The following is a 27,092-nucleotide window of genomic DNA, read 5'->3' on the forward strand; positions in this document are numbered from 1 at the left end:
TGCACATTCAACACATACCAACGAGCCAGATTGAGACAACACACACACATTGTTACATCACAGCATCTCCCCATTCTGGTGAACACTGGGGGTCCCCACTCGTTTCCACGCTTAACCCTCAGCTAGCGGCGGGAGCTCCACAAATGCATGGCGGGGCCAGTCTCTCCGCAGCACTGTTATTATTGTTGTTGTGCACGCACGGCTCCACTCACCAGCTTGCGCACATCCTCGCTCCACAGCTCCCCACTGTTGGGCTGCTCCGCGTAGAGAGACACGCCAAAGAGCTGCGTGAAGAGCTGATTTAGACCCTCCATGCAGGCACCCAACGAGAAGAACGGGCTGTAGAGGCTCGGCTCTATGTTGTACCTGCGCCAGATGTGAACAGCGCCAATGAGAGTACATGTAGAGTCGTCACCGTAGTGTTAGCGGCTCAATGGACAACTACTCACCACGCCGCACGTATTTATTATTATTCTTATGTGTGTGACTAGATATGGTGCCCACTGTGTAAATGTATAGTACTGTGTAAGTTGTGTTTGTACACACGCGTGTCGTAACGTGTTTGCAATGTATGCGTGAATCGCCCTTGCAACTGAGACATTCTGTCTTGAGTGACGATCACCCGGGTTACTTATTTGAATAAATAAGGAAACGTACTCAGACATCACATCTCAAAGCAGTTAACTCATCTTATATCTGTAGTGAGTCCAACTGAGTCGCAGACGTTCTTTAGAGGCAACATATTTATTATACAAACACGTAATACACAAAGGGGTAACTGCCCCTCTACCAGATACAGCCTAGGGTGGTGATCACCCAGCTAACTACACTATACGGAGGAGTTACAGCTAAGAAGAGTCGGACCTTCACTCGGGTCCTGGCCACGTGTTGATGCCTTGTAGAGCTTCCAGCTTGTAGACGTCGAGCTTCCAGCTTATAGAACGAAGCGACCCCGATCCCTCTCAGGGACCCACCTTATATCCTCCTGGGTCGGGGCTGGCTCCGCCCAGGCCACGCCCGTCTTCTCGACCGTTCTAGCTCCCTCTTGATCCCTCTCTCGAGAGCTCTCCCCGGACACATGATCATCCCCTAGCCAATAAAGTGCCATGGCCTGGGGTAACCCTGTCCCTGGGCTAACACTCTCCCGCTCCCCCTTGTGGGAGCCCGCACTACACGCTATGCGTGGTGCCCGCGCTACCCCAGCGCTCACCAAGCCCCGCTAGGGCTGGTACTACACCCATCTACGTGGTGTATGCGATGACGGTGCATCGCACGCCGTGCTATAGTAAAGCCGGCATCACGCAGCAACCCACCCAGTGCTGTCCGCGATGTAGGAATATCACATGCCATGACCCTCCCGGGCTGGCACCATACAGTGACATCCCCAATGTCACTACATCACCCCCCCCCCCCCCCCTTCATAGCATCCAGCCGTCCCGGCTGTCAACTCCCCCTCCAAACGAACAAATTATTGAAAAGCAAAAAAATAAAACAGTGTGCCTCAACTATAACAGCAATACATTACACTATGCACAAATGTACAAAACCCACAGGGAGAAGGGTGTAACCCAGCGAACCCATAACAAGACAACAACAACAAAAAAGTGCGTGAACCACGGGATCCCCTCCTCCACCACACCTCCCACCTTCACCGTATAATGACGCTCGTGAGCTCAACAATGGCCAGGATCAGCCAATGACCATCACGACTCAACGAGCGCGACAAGCAACTGACAGCGTGGGAGCGTGTGTGCAAGGGGATCACGAAAAACGAGTCTTTGAGCGAGTCCGTGATGCCGGGCCCCCAGGGGAGGTGGGCTCGCTCACCCTGGAGGTCCCGGGGGGAATGTGCAATTGTTCCGCCGAACCCGGCTCACACACGAAGAGCAGTAGGCTGGGCCGAAGGGTCCTCCGTGCCCGAAACTCGCAGAGCCGCCACGAAAGTCAATCCGCGACTGACCTTGTTGGAAGGTCCCAAAACAATCCCGTTCTCCGTAGCCGCAAAATCGACCGGCTTCCTCAAGCGGAGGGGGACTAACATCTGTGCGCCGGGAGGGATTCTCACCGTTCGGCGCGCGAGCGCCTGCACCGTAGCGTTGGCCGTACACAAACGGGTGGGGGAAGGCAAAAATGGCATACAACAGCCGGAAGGCAATTCCAAACAGCTACGGTCAATGCGGATTTTCAGAGGCATCCTACCAAGAAAATCAGTTCCAAGTAAACATGGAACAGCCAGGGATGTGGAGACAAGAATATGTCCCAACAATTTAACATCAGCGATGCGTACCTCGGTCGTTATCCGACCGATAATACCCAATGAGCCGCCTTTAGTGGCGAAACACGGTGCATCAACAGGGTCTAGAACCCGAGATGATAGTTGCCGATGCACCCGTGTCGACTAGCATCCTTATTTCCACACCCTCGATAAACCCAAGCACGGCAGATGAACCCGCGGCTGCAGCTCCACCCGATGGCCCAGCTCCGACCACTGATCCGGTCGGAGCTGGCGAACCTTACGATCACACGTAGGACTCCCCCATACCGAAGCGAGACCAGGACGCGAACCAAAACGCCTAGATGGGTGAGGTGAGGCCAGGGGTCGAGTGTAGAGTGCGTCGCGGCTCCCCTTAGGCTGTAGGGAAGTGTAGGATGGCGGCGATGCTGGGAGGTGCCGTCATGATACGCGGCAGCCCAATGACACGTGCTCCGGCAGGCCGCAATTGTAGCAGGTGACACGGCCGCCTCCGGAACGAGACGACAACCTTGGCCGCCGCTGCTCGTCCGTCGCGCCCCATCATCACGCCGGTCGCCTCCACCCCGAGTCGACGTGCATGCCGAAAGGGGCTCCTCTCCATCAGGTGGCCCCGGCTCCGTGTGGGACATGGCACACGTCACCAGCACCCTGTCCCGTTGTAGAAGTTGCTGGGCTTGAATGCACTTAACGACCTTGAGAGACGAGACGTCATCATCTTCGGCTGGAAGAATGGTGTGGAGGGATTTCATCACGGCAAGCAGTCTCTCGAGGACCAACGCGTCGATCCCATCATGGTCCATTATGGGGAAGGCGGCTTTCGCCAGCGCCAAAAGTGCACTATGACTCGGTCTCCCCCTTCCGCCGCGTGGCGAATTTGTGGCGCGTGTTCGCCGGAGGCTCGTAGATGGACGCCATCTGGTCAAAAGCCTGCGTGAGGGTGGACCTCTCCAGCGGCGGGATGGCGAGGAACGCCGCAAGGGCATCGTCGTCGAGGGCGGCAGGCAACGCCCGCAGCGCCTCCGCCTCCGTCCATCCCGCCAAGTCGGCGTTCGTGAGGAACCGCCACCTGAAGGCCACCCAGTCGCCACTGGTAGCCGACGGCGCATCTTCAATTTTGGCGGGCTGTGCACTATGCGCCGGCGACAAAATGGCGGCCGAAAGCGTGGGCTACGCCACCGAGTTTCCCGCCTGCTGCAGAATGGCAGCGGAGTCGTCGTCCCTGAGCGGCATCGCCACTCCCTCCTTCACCGGCAAGACCGTGGGACTGATCTCCGTGAGGAGCAAAGCCGCAGCGTGGAGGAGCTCCGCGAGGCGACCGTTCGCCTCTCGGAGGGTCGCCTCTGCCGACGGCGAAGCATCGAGTGCTCGGACGGTGCTCTGCTCTGCTGGCAGCATCTCCCCCGCATCTTCTGAAGCTTTAGGCGGCACGAGGTCCTCGTCCTTGCTGTCCGACGTCCTGGTACATGGTCTGCGACATTTAGACATAGTCTACTGCTAGCTGTATAGACTAGCGTGTTGGCCACTTCCGACACCATTTGTAGTGAGTCCAACTGAGTCGCAGACGTTGTTCTTTAGAGGCAACACATTTGTTATACCAACACGTCATACACAAAGGGGTAACTGCCCCTCTACCAGATACAGCCTAGGGTGGTAACCACCCAGCTAACTACACTATATGGAGGAGTTACAGCTACGAAGGGTCGGACCCTCAATCGGGTCTCGGCCACGTATTGATGCCTTGTAGAGCTTCCAGCTTGGAGAACGAAGCGACCCCGGTCCCTCTCAGGGACCCACCTTATATCCTCCCGGGTCGGGGCTGGCGTTCTCGCTCCCTCTCGATCCCTCTCGAGAGCTCACCCCGGACACGTAATCACCCCCTAGCCCCCCCACCTGGGGCCCTCTCTCCGGATCACGTGTCTACGGGGTCAACTAGAGTGCCATGGCCCAGCACAACTCTGTCTCTGGACTGACACTCTCCCGCTCCCCCTTGTGGGAGCCCGCATTACACGCTATACGTGGTGCCCGCACTATCCCAGCGCTCACCAAGCCCCGCTAGGGCTGGTACTACACACATCTACGGGGTGTACGTGATGACGGTGCATCGCACGCCGTGCTATAGTAAAGCCGGCATCAACCCACCCAGTGCTGTCCGCGACATAGGAACATCGCACGCCACGACCCTCCCGGGCTGGCACCATACAGTGACATCCCTGATGTCACTACATATCTTATATATTTATATAGGCCAGTCCCCGACTTACGAACGGGTTCTGTTCCTGAGAACGATTCGTAAGTCGAACGGTTCGTAAGTAGGAACCCAATGAAGCTGATTGTAATTACCAGCGAAACGTCGTACTCAAATTTTTAAATGCTGTTGATTCTCTCTTCAACACACCGGTGGGCTAAAGAAGTGAATTATTTTGTCCTTTGAAAAACATGACACATTTTTTACTGTTTGGCTGTGACGGGTGGTGGAGGGTTACGACACATTTATAAATAACGCGATCTGACCCAAAAACCTATATTATGAATATTGGTCGTGAAAGCCTACGTGCTAAAAGAAACACAATAATGCACTGTATTTAAATGCACATATGATTAGTGTTATAAAATGTGTTATGGTTCAACAAAAATGGGAAGCATTAAACTCATAAGAAGAATACTGGCATTTGCATGTAATACCGTAAATAGTTCCACGGTTCGGTTCGCAAGCGCGAGTTCATGTTCGTAAGTCAGACGGTTAAAAAATATATATCTTATGGAAGCTCATTCGTAAGTGTGCATGTGAACACCAGGACAAAAAGGCCTTGTAGCCCACAGAGGCCTCCTACCCCACCCTACTGTAGGTGATGGGTAAACGCGTGTTTGTGCGGACAATTTCATCAACACTTATCTAAGCTTTTCAATTTCCGGTCACTGCATTTTGGTTCCAGTATTAACAAAATATAATTCAAAGGTGTAATTAGCTCGCGTGGAAACTCTACCTCTCTGCTCTTAAGACACCGCTGTAGTATGGGTGATCCCACGGCATTAATTCCTAAAAGAAAGGAAAGATTTTGTCAAAAGGATCTCCAAACAACCTCGATTTACATCACACAACTTGACATCTCAACTCAGTTTTTGACGTGTGGACGGAAAGTGTACGACAGCATCCAAGAGAGAATATCGGTGATGAAAACACCGGTGCATGTGAATGGCACAGGGAGGTATTTAAATCACATTCAGTCTTGTTGCAAGAGAGACCTAGTTACAAGCGACAAGTGTGCATTTTGATGTTGTCTACATTTTAAAATGAAAAGGAGTGTGTTCACAAGGTTGCAACTTTTTGTACCACAATCACAAGTCCGTAACCGAGCAGCAGGACTCTTCAAGTATATGTTGTCGATATTGAAAAATACAAAGATGTTTTACGTGATCAGATCACTGGGACGCGCAGATCTTATACGAATTGAGAAGAGCCGCCTGACCTCGGGTGTGTCTTACTTTCGAGGACCCCTCTCTCCACTTACGCAGTCCAATGTCTCTCATCCACCCTGCCCTACAACTCCATCAGCTCTCCCTCTCTCCAGCACGTCCTCCCTTTCTGAACGTGTTGTGCCGCCCCCCCGACACCCACCCAATGGGTTCTATGTCCGTCCCTCTCTCCGCAGGCATCTGCCATTCCTTATACTTTCCAATACCAGTGCTATCCTGAGCCAGTCAATAAATGTTTGGCTCTTGGTCTTAAGGCTTTGATTTTATCCTCTACTCCACTACCCTGTAAACAAAGGTTGAATGCCGAGATCCCTGGCCTAAACTAATGCTGACAAAAACCCTTTACAATCCTGAGCAACATGTCTCCAAGGCTTACAGCAGCATAATGGCCTAGAATTCAGCATTCAACCCAGCTACCAGGGTAGAGGAATAGAGAATGAAGGCAATTCTAGCTCTTTTGATTACCGGCAAAACGTCACAGTACTTGAATTGTAAATATTGTCGGTTTACCCTCCAACACACTGGTGTGCTGAACTAGTGACTAATTGGCATGTTTTGCTTATGTCACAAACTTCACTAATTGGCTGTGTCGGGTGGTGGTGGGTTTAATAACACATTTTATTTACGCGATCTAACCCAAAAAAAAAAAGATTTTGGCCCACAACTGTTCAGTGTTTCTCTACTTGAGAATAAGTGTCAGAAATATGTAACAAAACTATATTCTTGGTTCTTTCGGTAAAGTCACGTAGAAGGGAAATACAATTTTGTTTTATATTTATATTATTTTATTATTTCCCTTCTACGTGACTTTACCGAAAGAACCAAAAATATGAATCCCTGCAGTCAAGAAAGCTTTAAATCAAAATGTAACAAAACTGTTTATTATAAAGTGGTGTCAGTCCACTGCTGGATGAAGGCCTCCCTGTGCCATGTCGGTCACAGGATTTTTTTTACCGTACTTCACCACGCTGGTCAGTGTGAGTTGATGAAGGCAGGGGAGGGGGGGGATTTAACTTGGGTCACCGCCGGGTTCACAGCACTGCTCCAGCCCCTTCGCAGCACGTCCAATGGGCACGAGAGCACACGGATGTGCAAGAGATTATTCATATCTTTGATAAATGGGGGATCGTGTGCCCTTCTCACAAACCCCGCCAGGCTCCTATGCGGGCATCGCAACAGAACCAAACGTTTGATTTTGCTCAAGGCTTCACCGGCAGCCCGAGCCGTGATCGTGGTGCATTGTGGCGCGACGCAAGGTGAGACGTGGGTGCCCCGAACGACTTACGCCGCTGCCCGGGTGTAGTTTCGCTTGCGTGCCCCTCATCATTTCGTAATCGTTCCGCGTTCTGAGAGCGAAAGTTGGAGCGACGTCAGGACGTGTAGAGCGATGTTCATGTAACGATGACGCTTTATACGTTTAACAGGAATGTCGAACAAAAATTCAAATCCATTTGCAACACAGCATTTTCTGTGATAAAACTGTGCACTGTAAACACTGCCCCACAGATTATAAGGGACAATACGCTCACTATCCCAATGCCTTTGTTATTAGTCCTCCATCATCGCCATCGTCGTCGAATTGTAACAATGAAGTTGGAACTCACTTGTCTTGAAGTCGCGTGGACAGCTTCCCCAGAAAGTCGGTCACATTTTCTGAAGGACACAAGGAAATGGCCATTTGTAAGAGAGATACCCTGAGGCAATTGATGTCTGACAACACCGAGCGATGCAATTACAGCAACCAAAACAAGCTGGAGGAAAATCAAAACACGGCCACTCAATCGTAATTGCTCAGAAGTAAAACTGCAATGTTTTCAGTGGAAAAGGGGTGGACTTTCAATGTGATTTGATGTTCAGTTTTGCCGAGAGTAAACGAGTGAAATTAGTTTAATGGAAAACAACATAAAGATACAGGGCATGTATTGGAAGTGTTACAATTGACGAGTGTAGCTGTTGTTAGGTTTTTATTTTCCTCTCGGTGAGAAAAGACAAAGTGTTGTCGTCATGTACGCTCACCTAGTGCGCACAATACAAAAGCGAGAAACCGAGGTTCTTATCAGGTACTCTCAGCATTTTCTCTGGATGGGCTCGATCAGTGACGGAGTGGCCAAAATGGCCGCATGAACATATGCATCGGAGATTCGGCTCACCAGGAACACCACCATTAATGAGCTTAGTGCTATTTTTGTCTTGACAACACTGAAGGGATTTGTAAACTTAGTGCAGACACTAGGATATATTTTGTGCTTATGTATCGCACCATACGTAGAGAACCGTGCTAATCAGAGATGATTATATTAGATGGATGGACAACTGCCCAAAGTTGTGATACATTTGGATCATTGTAAATAAGATTGGGGAGACTTTCATCCAGCAGTGACTAGATCATACCTGATGATGATGAATTGGGACTTGCTATTTGATGTGGTGATCATGATGCTTATTTTTTATATATTTGCTTCGTCTTTCATTAACATTGCATCTCAGTATCGCTGAGGAACCACAAAGCTGGAAGGTGCCAATAATTTCCCAACCTCTGCGGTCCTCTATATGTTAAGATATTTTCAGCCAATTTATGTATGTGGGAGAAAAATGTAGCACCTGGAAAAAAACCCATGCATGTATGGGGCAACATTCTCTCCTATACAGAATAGATTATATTAGTCCACACTTTGCTGTACTGCCTTCTCCTGGCCCTCGCTGCTGCTCCCTCCACGGTGCTGGATTACAGGCAGCCACGTGCAGCAGAGCGTATAGCTGATTTAACACAATCTCTAGTACACCCAAACGCACTGTTTGCATTGTGGGTTTTGGTACTGGCTTTTAGGCAGAGACGGTAATCACAAAACGGCGACGAGTTCAATCGCAACCGCTTCTGCCGTGCCCCGCTGCGTATTTACAAAGGGACGAGTCAGCGCTGAGTGGTGGAGGGGGTGGCGGAAGTCACCGGGCGTGCGCGCCATGGTGCCCCGCAGGGCCCGGTGAGCGTAGCTCTCGTATCCCACTAGCCGGGCCATGCGGTGTCGGCATGAGAGCAGCGCGTCCAGCCTCGCCAGCTGCGCCTCGTTGGGATACAAGAAGATCCGGTATGCGGCCTCTCGCACCTGTGGTGGTGACACACGTCACTCCCTCTTAAAGTATTACGAGAAAATTACAATGACCGTCGTCACAAAAACACACATTGATGGGAAAAAAAGTCCAAACACAGAGTAAAATGCACTACATTTAGGCTGCAAGGGACCAAAGAAAATGTTTTTTCATGGACCATGAACCAATGCATAACGGTATTCAGTATTACTGAATACTGAATACCGTTACCAATGGCAAAAAACCCTTTTATAATACCAGGTTTCTCTCACGTTTGGTCGGCCTGAAAATCTAAAGGTTCCCCGTGATCTGCGTTAAATTATGGACAAAATCAAACAATACCACTGCCACGTATTCTGCTATATGCTTGTGTTCTCAAATGTCAGTGATACACCCTGGGTATAGCTTGGGTATGCAATGTCAAGTGAGTAATTTTTTTTACATTTCATTTACATGTGGGTGCATTTTGAAGAGGCTGCTAAATTATTTCAGATTTACTGTGCTGCTAATAATTTAAGATTTACCAAAAGGTTACACAATCGACAAAAGGTCACGTTCGACTAAAGGCATACCAGGTGATCTGGAGAGTCGGAGTACAAGCCGTTGATGTAAACATAGTTCCCCTGAAGCGAGAAGCACCGATGCAGGTGGGGCGGCAGCGCACGCATGTCCACGCGGTTTGGCGTGTGGGTCCCCGTCAGGAATTCGCTGTTTAAATCCAGGAGGTCGACGTGAAGTCCAACCACCTCTTGGCGCTGCAGGAGAGAGGAATGCAAGACAACGCATTTAGCTTCGTTTTAAGCAATGTGTGAAAAAAATCCATCCTATAAAACCTTTGTGATTAGAATAATATTAAATGCAATCTATAACGTGCACGTATTTTGTGAATTTGATGCAATGTTCGATCAAGAATTCAAAGGCGTGAAGCCAGAGTTCAAAGTCCTTCATATGCCAGCCTGAACAGGTGAGAGCCTTGAGCTTCTGCTTGAATTTGGCTGCGTTTTTGCAGTGCAAGAGAGTTTGTGCCGCTACGGGCAAATTGCCGCTCATCCAATAATAGCAATCACAGAAACTACTGCATGAAGGTCTCCCCACAATGTGTAATGGTTTATGTAGGAGTTGTGTGTGACTATACTTCACCACTCTGGTCAGCGCAGGCTAGCTGTATTGCAGTTAGATCAGTCATTAAAGGCTCGCCTCTAGCTACGCTAATCATTGTATGTGAGATGCCGACATTCTCTACCCTTTGGGCTATGCTACTCCATGTATATGTAGTGAGTCCAAATGAGTCGCAGACGTTCTTAGAGGCAACACATTTATTATACCAACACGTAATACACAAAGGGGTAACTGCCCCTTTACCAGATACAGCCTAGGGTGGTGACCACCCAACTAACTACATTATACGGAGGAGTTACAGCTACGAAGGGTCGGACCCTCACTCGGGTCCCGGCCACGTGTTGATGCCTTGTAGAGCTTCCAGTTTTGTAGACGTCGAGCTTCCAGCTTGTAGAACGAAGCGACCCCGGTCCCTCTCAGGGACCCACCTTATATCCTCCCGGGTCGGGGCTGGCTCCGCCCAGGCCCCGCCCGTCTTCTCGAGCGTTCTAGCTCCCTCTTGATCCCTTTCAAGAGCTCTCCCTGGACACGTGATCACCCCCTAGCCCCCTCACCTGGGGCCCTCTCTGTGAACACTCCGGATCACGTGTCTACGGGGTCAACTAGAGTGCCATGGCCCGGGGCAACCCTGTCCCTGGGCTGACACTCTCCTGCTCCCCCTTGTGGGAGGCCGCACTACATGCTATGCGTGGTGCTCGCGCTATCCAAGCGCTCACCAAGCTCCGCTAGGGCTGGTACTACACCCATCTACAAGGTGTACGCGATGACGGTGCATCGGACGCCGTGCTATAGTAAAGCCGGCATCACACAGCAACCCACCCAGTGCTGTCCGCAACGTAGGAACATTGCACGCCACGACCCTCCCGGGCCGGCAGCATACAGTGACATCCCCGATATCATGGCATATAAAACCATCCGCCAACACTAAAATACTAGACTGAAGCCACTCACCTTTTCTTTATCGAGGTGGATTCCACTGATTTCAAAGTCAAAAAGGAAGAGCTCTGCCACTCTTCTGTAAAAGGAAGGCAGACAGAAGTTTGATTCCATCTGTGAATGTTAGCCACTCTATGCAAATTACATAAAAGGGGGTAGCTACTTCCTCCACCGTTTAAGGCTCCACCATGAACATAGGGGGTCAGCGCTCCCCACCCCCGCACCAAAGTGTTGTTTGGACATAGAGGTTCGCCCTTCTCCGAGACCTCACGGAAATACTCAGCAAACCTGTGGACCTGAGCCCGGGGGGTGACCGATTGGATGGACATTCTTCCCCTTCAAGATGGTGGTGCATTCCTACAGGTGCGAAGACGAATATCGAAATGATGCAAAACTATTTACAGGGTAGATGGAGGTGAAAGGCTGAGGCCACACATACGAGAAAGGACGGATGCTGTCAGCGACATAAGTGTGGATTGAGGCCACGCAAATCAGCTAGTGGTATTAATAAAATGATGATGTATTTGGGAAACGGAAGATGTAAATCAGGGTATTACTGTAATAGGAAAGCTTTTCAGTTGAGATATTATTGAAACTCAAAAATTATTTTAGTTGACAATCACACAAACTCATTGGTGCTGGCCAAACATTCCAATCCAGGGCCCTGTTTTTGGACTCTGTGCGGCTATCCTGGGTAAATAAGTAACGTGTTAATTCAGCATTATATTCAACATATTTCTTGTGACATGTTTTTTACTATTTCATATGGAACTTTAACGTAAGAGGAATGACGAGTGTACGACAAGAAATGGAATGAGACAAGGTAAACGAGATGGGAAAGACATTAAAATCACACCGGTAGTGTTGGGAGAGGTGAGAGCTAAGACATGGGCAGACAAAGATGCCAGAGAGATTGAGGTAGAGGTACAGAAGGAAGAGGAAAGCAGAGATGTGAAAACAGGAGCACCGATGTGTACATTGCAACAAAGAAGCTTTGTTATGTATCACTACACAAGTGAAGGATGACCATTTATGTGTAAACCCCGATGACAAGCTTAATTTTAACCTTGCCTTGTTTCATGATCCAAGGAATTTGCAATATTCTTATCATCCAGAACGTTTCGGAGAGACTTGTAAAGATCCACATTCGTGTTCAGCCTACAAATATCGTGTTAAACAACCGTGAAAAGCAACAGGGTGTTAATATTAATAATACTTTACAATATTCATATACGAGTGACCGTAAGTCAGTTTATATTAACCTTGTTATATTTTAGGTTTACATACTAAATAAACGTTCACAAGTGTAACTATCAATGACAACATATTGAGTGTAGCCTCATACACAATGCTTTCACCAATATAAGAATAGGTTTTCCCCTTTCTGGCAATAAAACAGGTATTAAGATGTTAAAACACCAAACTGAAACCTTTGCAAGGAATCATGTCTGTATTAACCACAGTATATGCATTGCCTTTGAAACAGTGTTAGACCAGAGGATGCCAAAAGGCGAACAGTACAAAGACAATGCACTATCAGGACATTGAGAGCTCGGGGTGAACAGCTACATGATGGGACCTTCATGGGACCTCCTTTGCCAGTATCAAAATATAATATTCTTCATGTGACCTCCTTTGCCAGTATCAACATATAAGAATATTTTTATATTAAAAAATAATATTATATTTTGATACTGGCAAAGGAGGTCCCATGATGCTCTCACCAATGTTTGACACTCGGCATGTATGTTTATGCCAGGCAAGCATGGAAATGGCTGCATGATGCACAAATGTTAAGGGAGCATTAACACTCTACGAAGCCACATGGCTCAGCACTAGAGTGAACAGCTCGCAATCAGACGGTTGCTAGTTCAAATCCTAGCTGAGACTTGACTCGCCCCATCAACCCTTTGGGGTCAATAAAATAACTACTACTTTGTGGGGAAGTCCACAGGAGTTTTCCTATGCCAAGACTTGCCCCTGGCATAAGGAAGTGGAATTTCCACCACTGGCATAGGGCTGTAAACAGAAGATGAAAGCACCAATGTCTCAATGCTCATTTGAGGACATTGCATTGGCTTGACTTTTACGTGAATCAACACATGTCATGTCTTAATCCCAAGCATCGTAACGTGGAGAGAACATCGCTCACTTCTCCACCACAGTGCCTATGGTCATGCAGGCCTCGTCCGCCGCGTCTCGGTACTCAGCGCTGGGATGAGCAACACGAACAAAATCGGCCTGAAAAAGAATTACACAAGGTGAATGTTTAGTCAATGTTTGCATGGACAGAGGTGGCCCATTGTAACTTTGAGGATGATAAAGTGGAAAGTAACAGTGCTTGTGCAATGGAAAGAATTAAGAAACAGAATGCATTGTGTTGGGTAATTAACACAGTCACGTGAAAACCAGCCAGGTGGCTCAGCGGCAGAGCGAGCGACTCGCAACAAGAATGTTGCAAGTTAAAATCCTGGTTAGGGGTTGATTCGGCCCATCATCCTCTCCAGGGTCAATAAATTGGGTAACCACTTTGTGGGGATTAACTCACACCTACCATATGCATGATACATGTCCACCACTGGCTCAGGGCTGTAAAACAGATGAGCGCCGCCTCAATGCTCATTTGAGCGCACATCGACTTGTGAATTCCTCTCACCAGATCAGCGACTTGGCAGAGGCTGTCGGAGAGCTTGTCAAAGATTTGCACAACGCGAGGACCTGGCGGGGCACGGCATGCATCCTCCACCAGTCGTTCGGTGGCCGCCAGTGCTTCCCGCTGGGCAATGCGGAACCCGGAAGGAGAGCTCAGCTCGGGAACCCCAAAGAGACCCTCACACATAGGAACACGCCACACAACGTATCACGTTATGCTTCATCACTAAAAAAAATGACATTTTATTTTACCAAGTAAGGCCCACTGAGCTATACAGCTCTTTTTCCAGAAGTGACCCGGCCACAAATGATAGCTTAACGAAGTGGCTTATGTTAAAATGTATTGCAGACAAATACGAGACTCACATTTATAACATAACTGGTGAGAGCTGGGTTAGCTTTAACAACACACAGACACAGAGCTTTAGTAATTAACTGCCTCAACTTTGATCACTTAGAATAATAACGTGACTGTAGTCGAAGATGGCCTAGCCTACCCAGGAGTCTTAAAGAATGATGATAATTGAGCAAAACAGAGAAATTTCACAGTACCGTACTGTATAAACTATATACTATATGTATTTATACTGGTAGGAACGAAGTGGACCAGACCACCAATAGATTAATGTGTCCGTCCGTCCGTCCGTCCGTGTATCAACATCGCCCCCTACTACAAACACTTGGCATGACCCTGTCCGACAAGATGGCCGCCCGCTCCCCCTGCGATCTGTCAACTAAACAAGATGGCCGTCGCTTCCGGTGCCTCACAGCGAAACTTTAAACTTCGCTTCAAAATTACTTTACTGAAACGCAGCACGTTTTTAAAAAAAATTACTTTACTGAAACGCAGCACGTTTTTTTAACACAGAGACAAGAAACATTTATTAACACAGAGACGAGATACATTTAATCGCCTTATTTGTGCACGAAAAGCACGGCGCGAGGCCTAGTGCGGCAGGCTTCGCGAGGCCTAGTGCGGCAGGCTTATTAACACAGAGACGAGATACATTTAATCGCCTTATTTGTGCACAAAAAGCGCGGCTTCGCGAGGCCTACTGCAGAGGCTTCGTGAGGCCTAGTGCAGAAGGCTTCGCTAAGTCTACTGCAGAGAAGGCTTCCGGAGGCCTAGTGCAGTAGGCTTCGCGAGGCCTAGTGCGGCAGGCTTCGCGAGGCATAGTGCGGGAGGCTTATTAATATTGATCGACTGACTATGGGCGAACTCATTTATTCTGGTGGGTGAAGTGGCAGGGAGGGGTGGAGGAGGAATTGATGATAAAAACAAACTTGCACCATCGCTACAGCTGCCGCGACGAGAGATGTAGGAGGAGAAGCGGCGACCGCTGCCTTGCAGGTGAGAGGTGCGTGTGTGTGCGCGTGTGTGCGCGCGTGTGTGTGCGTTCATGTGTGTATATGTGTGAGTGTGTGCGTGTGTGTATGCGCGTGTGTGTGTGTGTGCGTGTGTGTTTGCGTGCGTGTGTGTGCGTGCGTGTGTATGCGCGTGTGTGTGCGTGTCTGTGTGTGTGCGTGTCCGGCCCACTTGAGCGGCGTGATGAATGGGCGCTATTGGGCTTCGGATCGTTATTCACGGCGAACTGGAAGCGTAGCAACACAACTTCATTACGTGTGTGTGTGCGTGCATGTGTGTGTACGTGTGTGTGCGTGCGGTGTGTGTGCGTGTGTGCGTGTGTACGTGTATGTGCGCGTGTGTGCGCGTGTGTGTGCGGTCGATATCCCTGTACCGGTATTAGTAGCCCACCCCGCAGGGTCCTGTTTAATACTGGTAGGAACGAAGTGGACCAGCCTACAATAGATTATATCGTCCGTCCGTCCATGTAGCAACATCGCCCCCTACTGCAAACACTTGGCATGACCCTACAAAAACCTTTAGACTCAGTGACGCTTTCCTGGCTAAACAAGTGTAACATTCCCTTATAATTCCCTGAGATAGCTTTTAATTAAAACATTTAAATTACAAATTAACTCACAGCGGCCTTCCTGGCTAAACAAGTGTAACATTCCCTTAGAATTCCCTGAGATAGCTTTTAATTAAAACATTTAAATAACAAATTCACTCACAGTGGCCAAAAGCCTACAGCTAGGCCTAAAGCCTAGAACTAGGCCTCAAACTCTCCCTTCGTATTGTAGCCCCGCGTGTGTGAAAGGGAGTTCATGTTTAACAATGTTACATTCCCTGTTGTTTTTTAATAGAAACATTTACATTTAAAGCTTTTACATAAATAATTAAAAATTTTAAATTAAAAATTTACTCACAGCGGCCTAAAGCCTAGAATTAGGCCTCAAACTCTCCCTTCGTATCGTCCGATTAGGTGTAGCAACATCGCCCCCTACTGCTAACACTTGGCAAGACCCTTTCGACTCAGTGGAGCTTTCCTGGCTAAACAAGTGTATTAATACATTATGTTTATATTCTTTGGTTATTCGTTCCTACCAGCCCACCCCACATGGTCCTGTTTACAATACTGTATTGCACAGTAAAATGAAAAGTAAAAAAACAAGGTAAATTCTTAGCCTACCTATATGAACAGCAATGTAATAGAAAGTTTTTTTAGGAAACAATCCTATCTGCTATAAAAACTTTTAACATGCATTGAACGTATCGTATCTTGGTAACCCTAAAATGAAATCGCTAAAGCTACGTATCATACATGTATTGAACGTATCGTAACGTATCATATTGTACTGTACTCACCAAGATTCGTACCTCGTACGCTGCTGCGTTTGCCTGCCGCGCGAAATTTAAAATATTTCTAAATTTTGTCGTATCGCTATCGCCATCGTAAGATCGAAATATCGTAAGTCGGACCATCGTAACTTGGAGACTATCTGAAAAGGACCACAGAGCTCAGCAAAGTATTGGTGCCAGTTCTGTGGTTTTCTATGCCTGTGTGTGAAAACCGTGTGTCTTATAAACGATGCAGTGTTTTAAGATGCAAGTTTCACGATGCAATATAAAATTAAAACTATTGATATTCGTGCCCCTTCTCAACTCCGATGCCAGTCTTTAAGGAGACGTTAAAACGTATGTGTCAATGTTCTAATACAGAGCACGGCATTCCAGAATACGTACACAGTGGGGAGTTGAGTATGGGGTACCCAAATGTTGTGACAAGATCACGTTATGTCAAAATCAATATAGTCTCTGGACAATCACTATGTACCTCTGGGTGAAGCCACACATACCCGGCACGTATAAACCCTGCCACGTCTAGCACATGTGCGCACCCATAGACTCGGGGTTCACACTTTGCACCTTCACGGGATAACTGCACTTTGATGAAAAAGATGAGCATGTTTGTTTAACACGTAGGCTTTCGCGACCAATATCATCCATAATTCAGGTTTTGTTGGGTTAGATCGCATAAATATATAAATGTGTCGTTAAACCCGTCTCCACCCGACACAGTCAATTAGTTAGGTTTGTCACGTAAACAGAACATGCCAATCCGTTACTAGTGTAGTGGTGATACGCGCTGGGGTAGGGATCGGGTGCCAGCGCGTAGTGATTGGCTGTGTGTGTGGTGACGCGCGCTGACGGTGAAGGATCAGGGGTCAGCGCGGGGTCGTGGGTTATGTGGTGCTGATTGGCTGTGTGCCGGTGACGCGCTTGAGAGGGAGTGATCGGGTGGCAGCGCGGCGTGATTGGTTGACGAGTGGAAACACGCGCTGGGGGAAAACGGATCGTAGAGATAGCGCGTCGTGATTGGTTAACTAAGGAGCGATGCTCACGTCGAGGTCCGCATCCGCTCCGTCTCCCGTGAGGAGGGACTATATAAGGTGATGCACACAGGCGTACGGGGAGAGTGTAACCAGCGAAGACTGAAGACGGAGAGGAAGAGATAGGGCCCTGTGGTACCCAGTCCCGCTGTCCTGTGGGGACCGGGACTCTGTGTAACCCAGAGGCGGAGTGTAGGGTGAGCATGCAGTGTGAGCATGCAGCGTGTGTAGCCAGAGGCATAGGGTCTACACGAGACGAGTGATGCGTGTGTAGCCAGAGGCATAGGGTCTACACGAGACGAGTGATGCGTGTGTAGCCAGAGGCATAGGGTCTACACGAGACGAGTGATGCGCGGGTAGCCAGAGGCATCGAGTCTACACGAGCTAAGGGAAGTGTGGAGTCAGAAGAATAGAGACCACACGTTGTATCGTGACAAGTAGTCAGAAGAATAGAGACCACACGTTGTATCGTGACAAGTCAAGATTTAATAAAAAAGTGTGTTACCCGTCAAGGAGTTTCCTGCCGTCATTTCCAATACTTCAACTGGCGTCAGAAGTGAAACAGTCTTCCAAGCATGGATACAAGGAAGACCAGTCGGACCCACGGGATTGACCGCGAGGATAACCTTGACGACTCGGGCCAGCTGCCATCGGGGGGTGAGGACGAAGAATGGCCCACGCTGCAGGATCCGCCGACGGCGCCAGGCGAGCGACTGGGGACCGATGCCGTGCTCCGCGAGGCGCACTCCCGTCTGGCGGAGCTGCTGCTCGCCGCCGCGTCCATCCTGGCGGAAATCAGCTCGTCGGCAGGAGCGGGGACGGCGGCGGACATTCTACAGGGTCGCCCCGCTGATTCCCGCCAAAATGACTTGGCGATTCCCGCCATTTCATCTGCGCCGACTTTTGGCGGGAACGGCGACCGCCACGTGGCGGCGGTTCTCCAAGCGCGCCCGCTTACGTCATCAACGCGCGCTGCGGACCGCCATCAGACACCCGCCACTGGGGCCGCCATCTTACACACCGACGGGGCGGCGGAAAGGAACCACGAGGCAGAGGACGACTTCATTTTTCAACAGCGCCTTCCCGCATTGTCAGCCTTCAAGGCGGAAGGCGGGGACTGGGGCCAATTTCAGCGCAGGTTTTTGGCGCATCAGGAGATGTCCGCCTGGTCCGACGCTACGGCACTGCGGGCACTGCCTGCCATGTTGGACGACAACGCGCTCGCGGCCTTCATGTCCGCACGGAGGTCGGACCGCTCCACGCTTAAGGCAGTGCTGGGTCTCATGGCCAAGGTCTACGGACCTCCCTTGGCGTGTCGCCATCATTTTTATGCAAGGCGGAAGGCGGACACGGAGACCGCGCTCGCCTATCGCACGGCGTTGCTGGCTCTCGCCGATGCCGCATTCCCTCGTATGGACGAGGAGGGCCAAGATGCGATGGTTTTGGAGCAGCTGCTTAAGTTGGCGCAGGATCTGGGGGTCCCCATCAACACGGCCGACGAGATCGATATTTCTTCCTTGCGGGTCGCTACGAGTATACAAGCGCACGAGGTCCTTCAACGCAAACAGGGGGTCGTCTGCAACGCTGCCGTGGCCTCAGCTCCGGGTCCGGTGATCACCGAACCCCAAGTCGTCAGCCCACGAGAGGAGGCGTTCACCGCGGGACGACCAGGGGACTGGAGGTCGGGGGGTCGTTCGCCTCTGCGATCGGCCCGCAAGCTGGAGCAACCGAGATCTCCGACGACCCTCATCACGTGTTATAACTGCGGCCTCCGGGGCCACGTGGCGTCCGGTTGCCGCGCTCCACGTCAGCGCGCCATGGGATCTCGGCTGGACGACGACCAAGGCCCCAAGTCATCCCTACAAACCCCGGCAAGTCGCGGCACCTCACATGCTCGGCCTACATACTCGACACGCATGGGCCGTCGCGGTGCGGCGGAGGAGGGCCGGTTAGGGTTCGGGGATTCGGTTCGGCGAGGGGGGTTCGGCCGGGACCGGGGAGACATTGAATGGTCGGAGTTGGGGCACAGAATTGTGGCTGCTTCAGCGGGTTCATCCGTCGTTACGGGATCTATTGATGGGGTCGAGGTCAGGGTGTTAGTGGACACGGGGGCGTCGGCGACTATTATATCGGACCTCATTTACAACATTCTCCCCGTCCAATGCCGTCCGCTGCTCCCAGTGGATGTGCCATTTTACGCCGCTAATGGCGGATCGTTGGGCATTATCGGTCAGATTAGGGCGTCCATTTGCATTGGAGATATCAAATTGTCGGGACCCGTTTTCGTTTCGTCTTCTTTGGCGGTTCCTTGTCTATTGGGCACTGATTTTTTGGCTAAAATGCCCATTAAAATTCTCATCGATCAGCGTTGCATTGAACTACCATCGGGTCGCCGTATTTCATTTTTGACGAACCCTACTGAAATTCGGACGGCGTGCGCTACGATACAAGCGTTGGCGACACAGACCGTGCACGTGCCCCCGGGTTCACAGATGTTAATTCCCCTCCGGTTGCGGAAACCATGGGTGGGGGGGACTTCGGAACAAGGCATGCTTTTGGGTCCTTCTAACAGGGCTGTCGGGGGGGTCGATTTGTCGGTGGCTCACACTTTGGTTCGGGCTGACAAGGATCCGTTTGTGATGGTTTTAAACGCTGGGTCGCGGCCAGCCGTCATTCAGCAGGGCACCGTGCTGGCTCACGCGGCACGGGTCCCTGCGGATGAGCGGCTGGTTGCGCAGGTTGATCCGAGCCCCACGCAGAACATTGAACCGAGGGAGGACCTTGAATGGGTCCATTCGCTGTGCGCGGACTCGGACGATTTGTCAGCGGTACAGTTGGGTGCGCTGCGCGAGTTGCTAATGGAATTTTCTGATGTGTTCAGTAAACATAAGTATGACATTGGGTGCACGGATTTGTTACGCCACCACATTGACACGGGCGATGCGGCACCGGTCAGGCTAAATCCCTTCCGACTGAGTCCTGCTGAGAAGGAACATGTTCAGTCGGCCGTTAACGATATGCTAGAAGCCGACATTATTTCGCCTTCCTCCAGTCCTTGGGGAGCACCTATTGTGCTGGTTAAGAAGCAGGACGGGTCCTTGCGATTTTGCGTAGATTTCCGTCGCCTGAATAAGATCTCTGTGGCTGACGCGTATCCGCTCCCCAGGATGGACGAGTCCCTCGATGCATTGTCTGGTGCGCGATATTTTTCGACTCTTGATTTATTATCGGGATTCTGGCAGTTGCCACTCGACGAAGAGTCTAAACCTAAGACAGCATTTCGGACTCCAGGGGGCCTGTTCCAGTTTAACCGGTTACCCATGGGACTTCACTCCTCTCCAGCGACGTTTCAGCGCCTTATGGAGTTGGTTTTGTCGGGCTTGCAATGGGATACGTGCTTGATTTACCTTGACGATGTCATTGTTTTCAGTAAAACATTTGAGGAACACCTCCAGCGATTGAGAGGGGTGTTCTTACGAATGCGATCAGCTAAATTAAAATTTAAACCGGCCAAATGCCACCTTTTTCGTAAGTCCGTTAGATACTTGGGTCACATTGTCGACTTTTCGGGGATCTCTACCGATCCCGCGAAGACGGACTGTGTCAGTTCATGGCCGACACCCACGTCAGTTTCGGACGTGCGCAGTTTCATCGGTTTTGCTTCGTATTACCGCCGATTCGTTGAGCACTTCGCCACTATTGCAAAACCCTTGCACGCTCTAACGGCGAAAGGAGTGAAGTTCCGATGGGGACCGGAGGAGGAGGCCGCGTTCTGCTCCCTCCGGGACGCCTTGGTGGGTGCCCACCCTTGCGCTATCCGGATTTTGCGAGTCCCTTCTTGCTAGATACGGATGCTAGCAACACGGGCATTGGGGGGGTGCTATCCCAAGTCGTTGGGGGAGTCGAAAGGGTGGTCGCTTATGGTAGCAGGGTGTTGTCACCGGCGGAGCAGCGCTACTGCGTCACCCGTCGCGAACTGCTTGCCATTGTTTTTTTTGTACAACAATTCAGACCGTATCTCTATGGTCGTCACTTTACGGTCCGGACGGACCACGCGGCGCTACAGTATTCATTGAGGGTCGCCCAACCCTCGGGCCAATTGTCACGGTGGTTGGAAGTCCTCCAGGACTATCAGTTCACGACTACATACCGTAAGGGGTTGCGACACACAAATGCCGATGCCCTGTCGCGATTGTTGCCTTGTCAGAAATGTGCGTGTCTATCGGGATCGGCGCGCTGTAAACCGCCGGTTGTCGAAGATATGGGGGCATTGGCTGCGACCGCGGGCGCACCAATCGGGGATGTCCCCGCTACCTCTCAGGATCAGGACTCGCTGCTCTCACTGTCGCTGAGTGAGTGGGGCCGTCTCCAAATGGCGGACAGCTCCCTGCTGGCATTGCGCCGCAGGGTGGGGGGTCCCAAAGAGGACCAGGAGCGGACTGGCTCCTACGTACATAAACAAGGCATGTTAATGAGATGGGACAGTTTGTCCCGGCGGCACGCACTTGTGGTGCCTTCCGCTGTGAGGGGGAAAGTTGTTTTGGCCGCACACGAACGCCTCTTGCATTTGGGAGTAAACAAAACGCTTGCCCTGCTTCAGCGTGACTATTATTGGCCGGGGATGGGGAGTGACGTGGTGAATATTCTGAAGGGATGCGTTGAGTGCGCCAGGCGAAAACCACCGCCCGTGGCAGCTAATCCACCGCTGCAATCTATTCAAGTCTCGCGCACTAACGAGCTCGTTGCTCTCGATATTCTGGGGCCCTTTTCAGTCACGCCTAGGGGTAATAAGTACCTGTTGGTGGGGGTCGAATATTTTACCCGGTGGCCTATGGCGTGGCCACTCGCCAACCAGTCGGCGGCGGCTGTGACGGACGCCTTTGTCCAGGGCTACGTCCTGGACAAGGGGGCTCCCGAACGCTTGCTGACCGACCAAGGGAAACATTTTTCAAGTAAATTGCTGCAAGAGGTGTGCGATCTGTTGGGTACTAAGAAGGTGCGTACCTCCCCGTACCACCCGCAGACGGACGGGATGGTGGAGAGACTCCACAAGACTTTGACTTCCATGCTGTGCCAGCAGGTGTGTGAGGCACATGTTGATTGGGACCTGCAGGTCCCGGGGGTCCTCGCCGCGTATAGAATGGCCCCCCATGCAGCGACGGGATTTTCCCCATTCTATCTGATGTACGGTCGGGAAGCTGACCCGCCCATGGAAACGCAGCTTGGCCTGTCCACACCACGAACTAATTCAAAATTGGCAGAACATATTAAATTTAATATTCATAAGCTGACAGAGGCAAGGGAGGCCGCACGGCTTAATTCGCGGGCTCGCCAAATTGCAAACGAGCGGTTGCGTGCACGGAAGGTGTCCGTGCACGACTGGAAACCAGGTGACAGGGCCTGGCTGCATTGCCCTCAGGCACCTTTGGCTACGTCGCCTAAATTGTTGAAGCCATGGCGGGGACCCGTGGAGGTCGTGCGTGTCGCACGCCCCCAGTGCGTTCAGATAAAATGGGGAAAGCGACGGTGGTACGTCCACCCCTCCCGACTGAAACCTTTCTCGCCTCCATATGGCCTCCCCTTGTGTCGTAAGGGCCGAGCATGTGACGTGACCGACGACCCAAAGGGGGAAATGTCTCTGCCTGATCCTCACATGGTTCCGCCTGATCTCCTCCCAGGTGTCTCGGAACTGACAGCTGCCGACCACCGGCGGCCGGATCTTCGCGGCGGGGCCGGTCCTTTCAGGGCCGATCCGCGCCGTCTAGAGCAGCCGGAGCCACCGGACGGTCGTCAGCGTCCCGTCCCATATGACGGACCGGCCAGACGGACTCGCGCCAGGTCGCGCTACTTTTTATGACCTACCATGTGAGGAGTCGAGGAAGCTAGAGCGCCTCGTCACTGCGTTTAGTCACGGAGACGCTGGGCGCGTTCATTTTCTGGAAATCGCTTTTATTGTGTTGTTCGTCGGGCTGTACATAGCTTCTTATCGAGGTGTTGTGTGTGTTGTTGTTGACTTTTCTTGTGTTAGTTGTCAATTTGTACATAGGTTGCTGTTGTGTTGTTGTTGTTGCGTTACGGGGCACACTGGGGGGTGGGGTTTTTGTTGTATTAACGTTGTGTTGTGTTGTTGGTTAGCAGCCGGGCCGGCTGCGAGCTATGTGGGAGGGGGTGATGTAGTGGTGATACGCGCTGGGGTAGGGATCGGGTGCCAGCGCGTAGTGATTGGCTGTGTGTGTGGTGATGCGCGCTGACGGTGAAGGATCAGGGGTCAGCGCGGGGTCGTGGGTTATGTGGTGCTGATTGGCTGTGTGCCGGTGACGCGCTTGAGAGGGAGTGATCGGGTGGCAGCGCGGCGTGATTGGTTGACGAGTGGAAACACGCGCTGGGGGAAAACGGATCGTAGAGATAGCGCGTCGTGATTGGTTAACTAAGGAGCGATGCTCACGTCGAGGTCCGCATCCGCTCCGTCTCCCGTGAGGAGGGACTATATAAGGTGATGCACACAGGCGTACGGGGAGAGTGTAACCAGCGAAGACTGAAGACGGAGAGGAAGAGATAGGGCCCTGTGGTACCCAGTCCCGCTGTCCTGTGGGGACCGGGACTCTGTGTAACCCAGAGGCGGAGTGTAGGGTGAGCATGCAGTGTGAGCATGCAGCGTGTGTAGCCAGAGGCATAGGGTCTACACGAGACGAGTGATGCGTGTGTAGCCAGAGGCATAGGGTCTACACGAGACGAGTGATGCGTGTGTAGCCAGAGGCATAGGGTCTACACGAGACGAGTGATGCGCGGGTAGCCAGAGGCATCGAGTCTACACGAGCTAAGGGAAGTGTGGAGTCAGAAGAATAGAGACCACACGTTGTATCGTGACAAGTAGTCAGAAGAATAGAGACCACACGTTGTATCGTGACAAGTCAAGATTTAATAAAAAGTGTGTTACCCGTCAAGGAGTTTCCTGCCGTCATTTCCAATACTTCACTAGTACATTACACTGGTGTGTTGGATAGCAAATCTGGCTGTCCCCTGTAATTACTGGCGAAACGTCGTACTCCGATTGTAAATTTTGTAGCTTTGCTTTCCAACACACTGGTGTGCTGCACTAGTAACGAATTGGCATGTTATGTTTACGTGACAAACCATACTAATTTGCTGTGTCGGGTGGTGGCGGGGTTAACGACACATTTACGCAATGTAACCTAAAAAAAACTGTATTATGGAAGAGCATGTTTGCATGTTTTCCCACAAGTATGTGTAGTTAATGCAGCTGTATGCCTTGCAAAAGGTACTATTTGGTGTTTAAACATCTTAACATTTGTTTATTGCCAGCAAGGGTAAAACCTTTAATTATTTATCATCCAGTACTGGCAAAAAGGTCCCATAGATATAACTGCATTATCCCTCCGGGAATGCGTTGAGAGTTCTTCCGACACGGATAACTCACGACGCCCGAGTCTTCCCCTCCATCTGTAGAGGATGTCCGAGCCATCCTCACACACTCGCACCACACAGACACTTACTCTCCGCACTCAACATCGCACACACTAGTCACACGCACGGGAATACACGAGACGGGGGTCACGGGTTAAGGGCACTGACGTCAACACGCACGCGGCGCGCCAGACAGAGATGTGGATTCGGAAGCGTTTGAAGGGCGCGGTGAATCGCGTGTTCGGGGTTGGTTTGAGGAACGAGTGTGGCTGTGCTTGGAAGAATAAAGAAGTGCTTATCAGTCTTCGACTCCTCTTCACATCGGATGTCACCCAACCACACTCCCCAGTCAGTATATTTCTCACTCCAAACATCAGTATTTATTGCAGGTCTGTCGACTGAAACGTCAAGGTCTTTACCCTTTGTAAGAAGATACCTATGTTTAACGCATTATTTTAGGAACGCGTTCGCCGCAGATGCGACACTACACCTGAAATACCCAGAGTTCGTGAAGTTATCGCTAGAGGTCGTAAGGTCACCGCCAAAGGCCGTCATGAAGTGGGTTCACCGCGAGGGGGGGGATCACCGCAAGTGGGGGGGGGGTCACTACTAGTGGGGGGGGTCACCGCTAGGGGGAGGGGGGATCACCGCTAGTGGGGGGGGGTCACCGCTAGGGGGGGGGTCACTACTAGTGGGGGGGGTCACTACTAGTGGGGGGGTGGTCACCGCTAGGGGGGGGGGTCACTACTAGTGGGGGGGTCACCGCTAGGGGGGGTCACTACTAGTGGGGGGGGGGGTCACTACTAGTGGGGGGGGGTCACCGCTAGGGGGGGGGGGTCACTACTAGTGGGGGGGGGGTCACCGCTAGGGGGGGGTCACTACTAGTGGGGGGGGGGTCACTACTAGTGGGGGGGGGGTCACCGCTAGTGGGGGGGGTCACTACTAGTGGGGGGGGGTCACCGCTAGGGGGGTCACTACTAGTGGGGGGGTCACCGCTAGTGGGGGGGGTCACTACTAGTGGGGGGGGGTCACCGCTAGGGGGGGGTCACTACTAGTGGGGGGGTCACCGCTAGTGGGGGGGGTCACTACTAGTGGGGGGGGGGGGTCACCGCTAGGGGGGGGTCACTACTAGTGGGGGGGTCACCGCTAGTGGGGGGGGTCACTACTAGTGGGGGGGGGTCACCGCTAGGGGGGGGTCACCGCTAGTGGGGTTGGTCACCACCAGCACCACGGGATCACGGGGTGAGGGCTTTGGGTACCTGGGTCCCTGCTCCCGGCTTCTCCGCGCTCCGCTGCTGCCGCGCGTTGAACGCGGCGCCCACGGGCGACCACGTGGAGACGGCGCGGGCCGCACGCGGGCCCAGCGCGGCCCTGGGCAGTAGCAACAGAGGCAACATCGCAGCTCCCCGCCCCGCCTCTCCCTTTCTACGCGCCCCTTGCCCTCTCCACCTGCCGAGACTCTTAGGGCTCTCCCCGCCTCCTCGCGTCGCTGTCCCCTCGTCTCCCTTGGCTAACACAGCGGCACCATCGCAGCTCCCTCTTCGCGTCTCTCAACAAACTCTCGACCGCAACAGCGTCTTCCCTCGCGAGTTCCAACTATCTTACACGACACAGCTCAAAGACCCCACTGTGGGCGGCCTGTGCTGTTAGCGAGCACCTATTAGAGCCGTGCCGACAACGCACTCCGCCTCAAAACCACGACTCCCTTCCCCTCTGTCTCCAGCAGCTCGCACTGTACTCAGGGCGAGTGAGATTATTCAGAGTTCAGGACAAGTGGGGTAATTCAGAGTTCAGGGCAAGTGGGGTAATTCAGAGTTCAGGGCAAGTGGGGTAATTCAGAGTTCAGGGCGAGTGGGGTAATTCAGAGTTCAGGGCGAGTGGGGTAATTCAGAGTTCAGGGCAAGTGGGGTAGTTCAGAGTTCAGGCCAATGGGGTAATTCAGAGTTCAGGGCGAGTGTGGTAATTCAGAGTTCAGGGCAAGTGGGGTAATTCAGAGTTCAGGGCGAGTGGGGTAATTCAGAGTTCAGGGCAAGTGGGGTAGTTCAGAGTTCAGGCCAATGGGGTAATTCAGAGTTCAGGGCAAGTGGGGTAATTCAGAGTTCAGGGCAAGTGGGGTTATTTATGGTTCAGGGCAAGTGGGGTAATTCAGAGTTCAGGGCAAGTGGGGTAATTCAGAGTTCAGGGCAAGTGGGGTAGTTCAGAGTTCAGGGCAAGTGGGGTAATTCAGAGTTCAGGGCAAGTGGGGTTATTTATGGTTCAGGGCAAGTGGGGTAATTCAGAGTTCAGGGCAAGTGGGGTAATTCAGAGTTCAGGGCGAGTGGGGGCAATTCAGAGTTCAGGGCGAGTGGGGTAATTCAGAGTTCAGGGCAAGTGGGGTAATTCAGAGTTCAGGGCAAGTGGGGTTATTCAT

The 27,092-nt window shown here is 51.5% G+C and overlaps 1 protein-coding gene across 3 annotated transcripts in view; it reads right to left on the reverse strand.

Moving 5' to 3' along the window:
* MIPEP (mitochondrial intermediate peptidase) overlaps positions 1 to 26,464 on the reverse strand; it is a 60,932-nt gene extending 34,468 nt beyond the window's left edge. For 2 of the 3 annotated variants that reach the window (XM_078875559.1, XM_078875561.1), the window contains exons 1-11: positions 25,942 to 26,464; positions 13,527 to 13,700; positions 13,023 to 13,111; positions 11,942 to 12,028; positions 10,886 to 10,949; positions 9,388 to 9,570; positions 8,676 to 8,832; positions 7,333 to 7,381; positions 7,014 to 7,074; positions 5,239 to 5,291; positions 213 to 366 (exon numbers count right to left, since the gene is read on the reverse strand). In XM_078875559.1, the coding sequence (XP_078731685.1) occupies positions 213 to 366; positions 5,239 to 5,291; positions 7,014 to 7,074; positions 7,333 to 7,381; positions 8,676 to 8,832; positions 9,388 to 9,570; positions 10,886 to 10,949; positions 11,942 to 12,028; positions 13,023 to 13,111; positions 13,527 to 13,700; positions 25,942 to 26,079 (1,209 nt within the window). In that variant the 5' untranslated portion in view covers positions 26,080 to 26,464. The remainder of the gene's footprint in view (positions 1 to 212; positions 367 to 5,238; positions 5,292 to 7,013; positions 7,075 to 7,332; positions 7,382 to 8,675; positions 8,833 to 9,387; positions 9,571 to 10,885; positions 10,950 to 11,941; positions 12,029 to 13,022; positions 13,112 to 13,526; positions 13,701 to 25,941) is intronic. The other variant, XM_078875562.1, reaches the window with a different exon arrangement.
* Positions 26,465 to 27,092: the final 628 nt, after the last annotated feature.

Source organism: Lampetra fluviatilis, chromosome 41 (assembly GCF_964198595.1).
Source record: "Lampetra fluviatilis chromosome 41, kcLamFluv1.1, whole genome shotgun sequence".
Taxonomy (NCBI): domain Eukaryota; kingdom Metazoa; phylum Chordata; class Hyperoartia; order Petromyzontiformes; family Petromyzontidae; genus Lampetra; species Lampetra fluviatilis.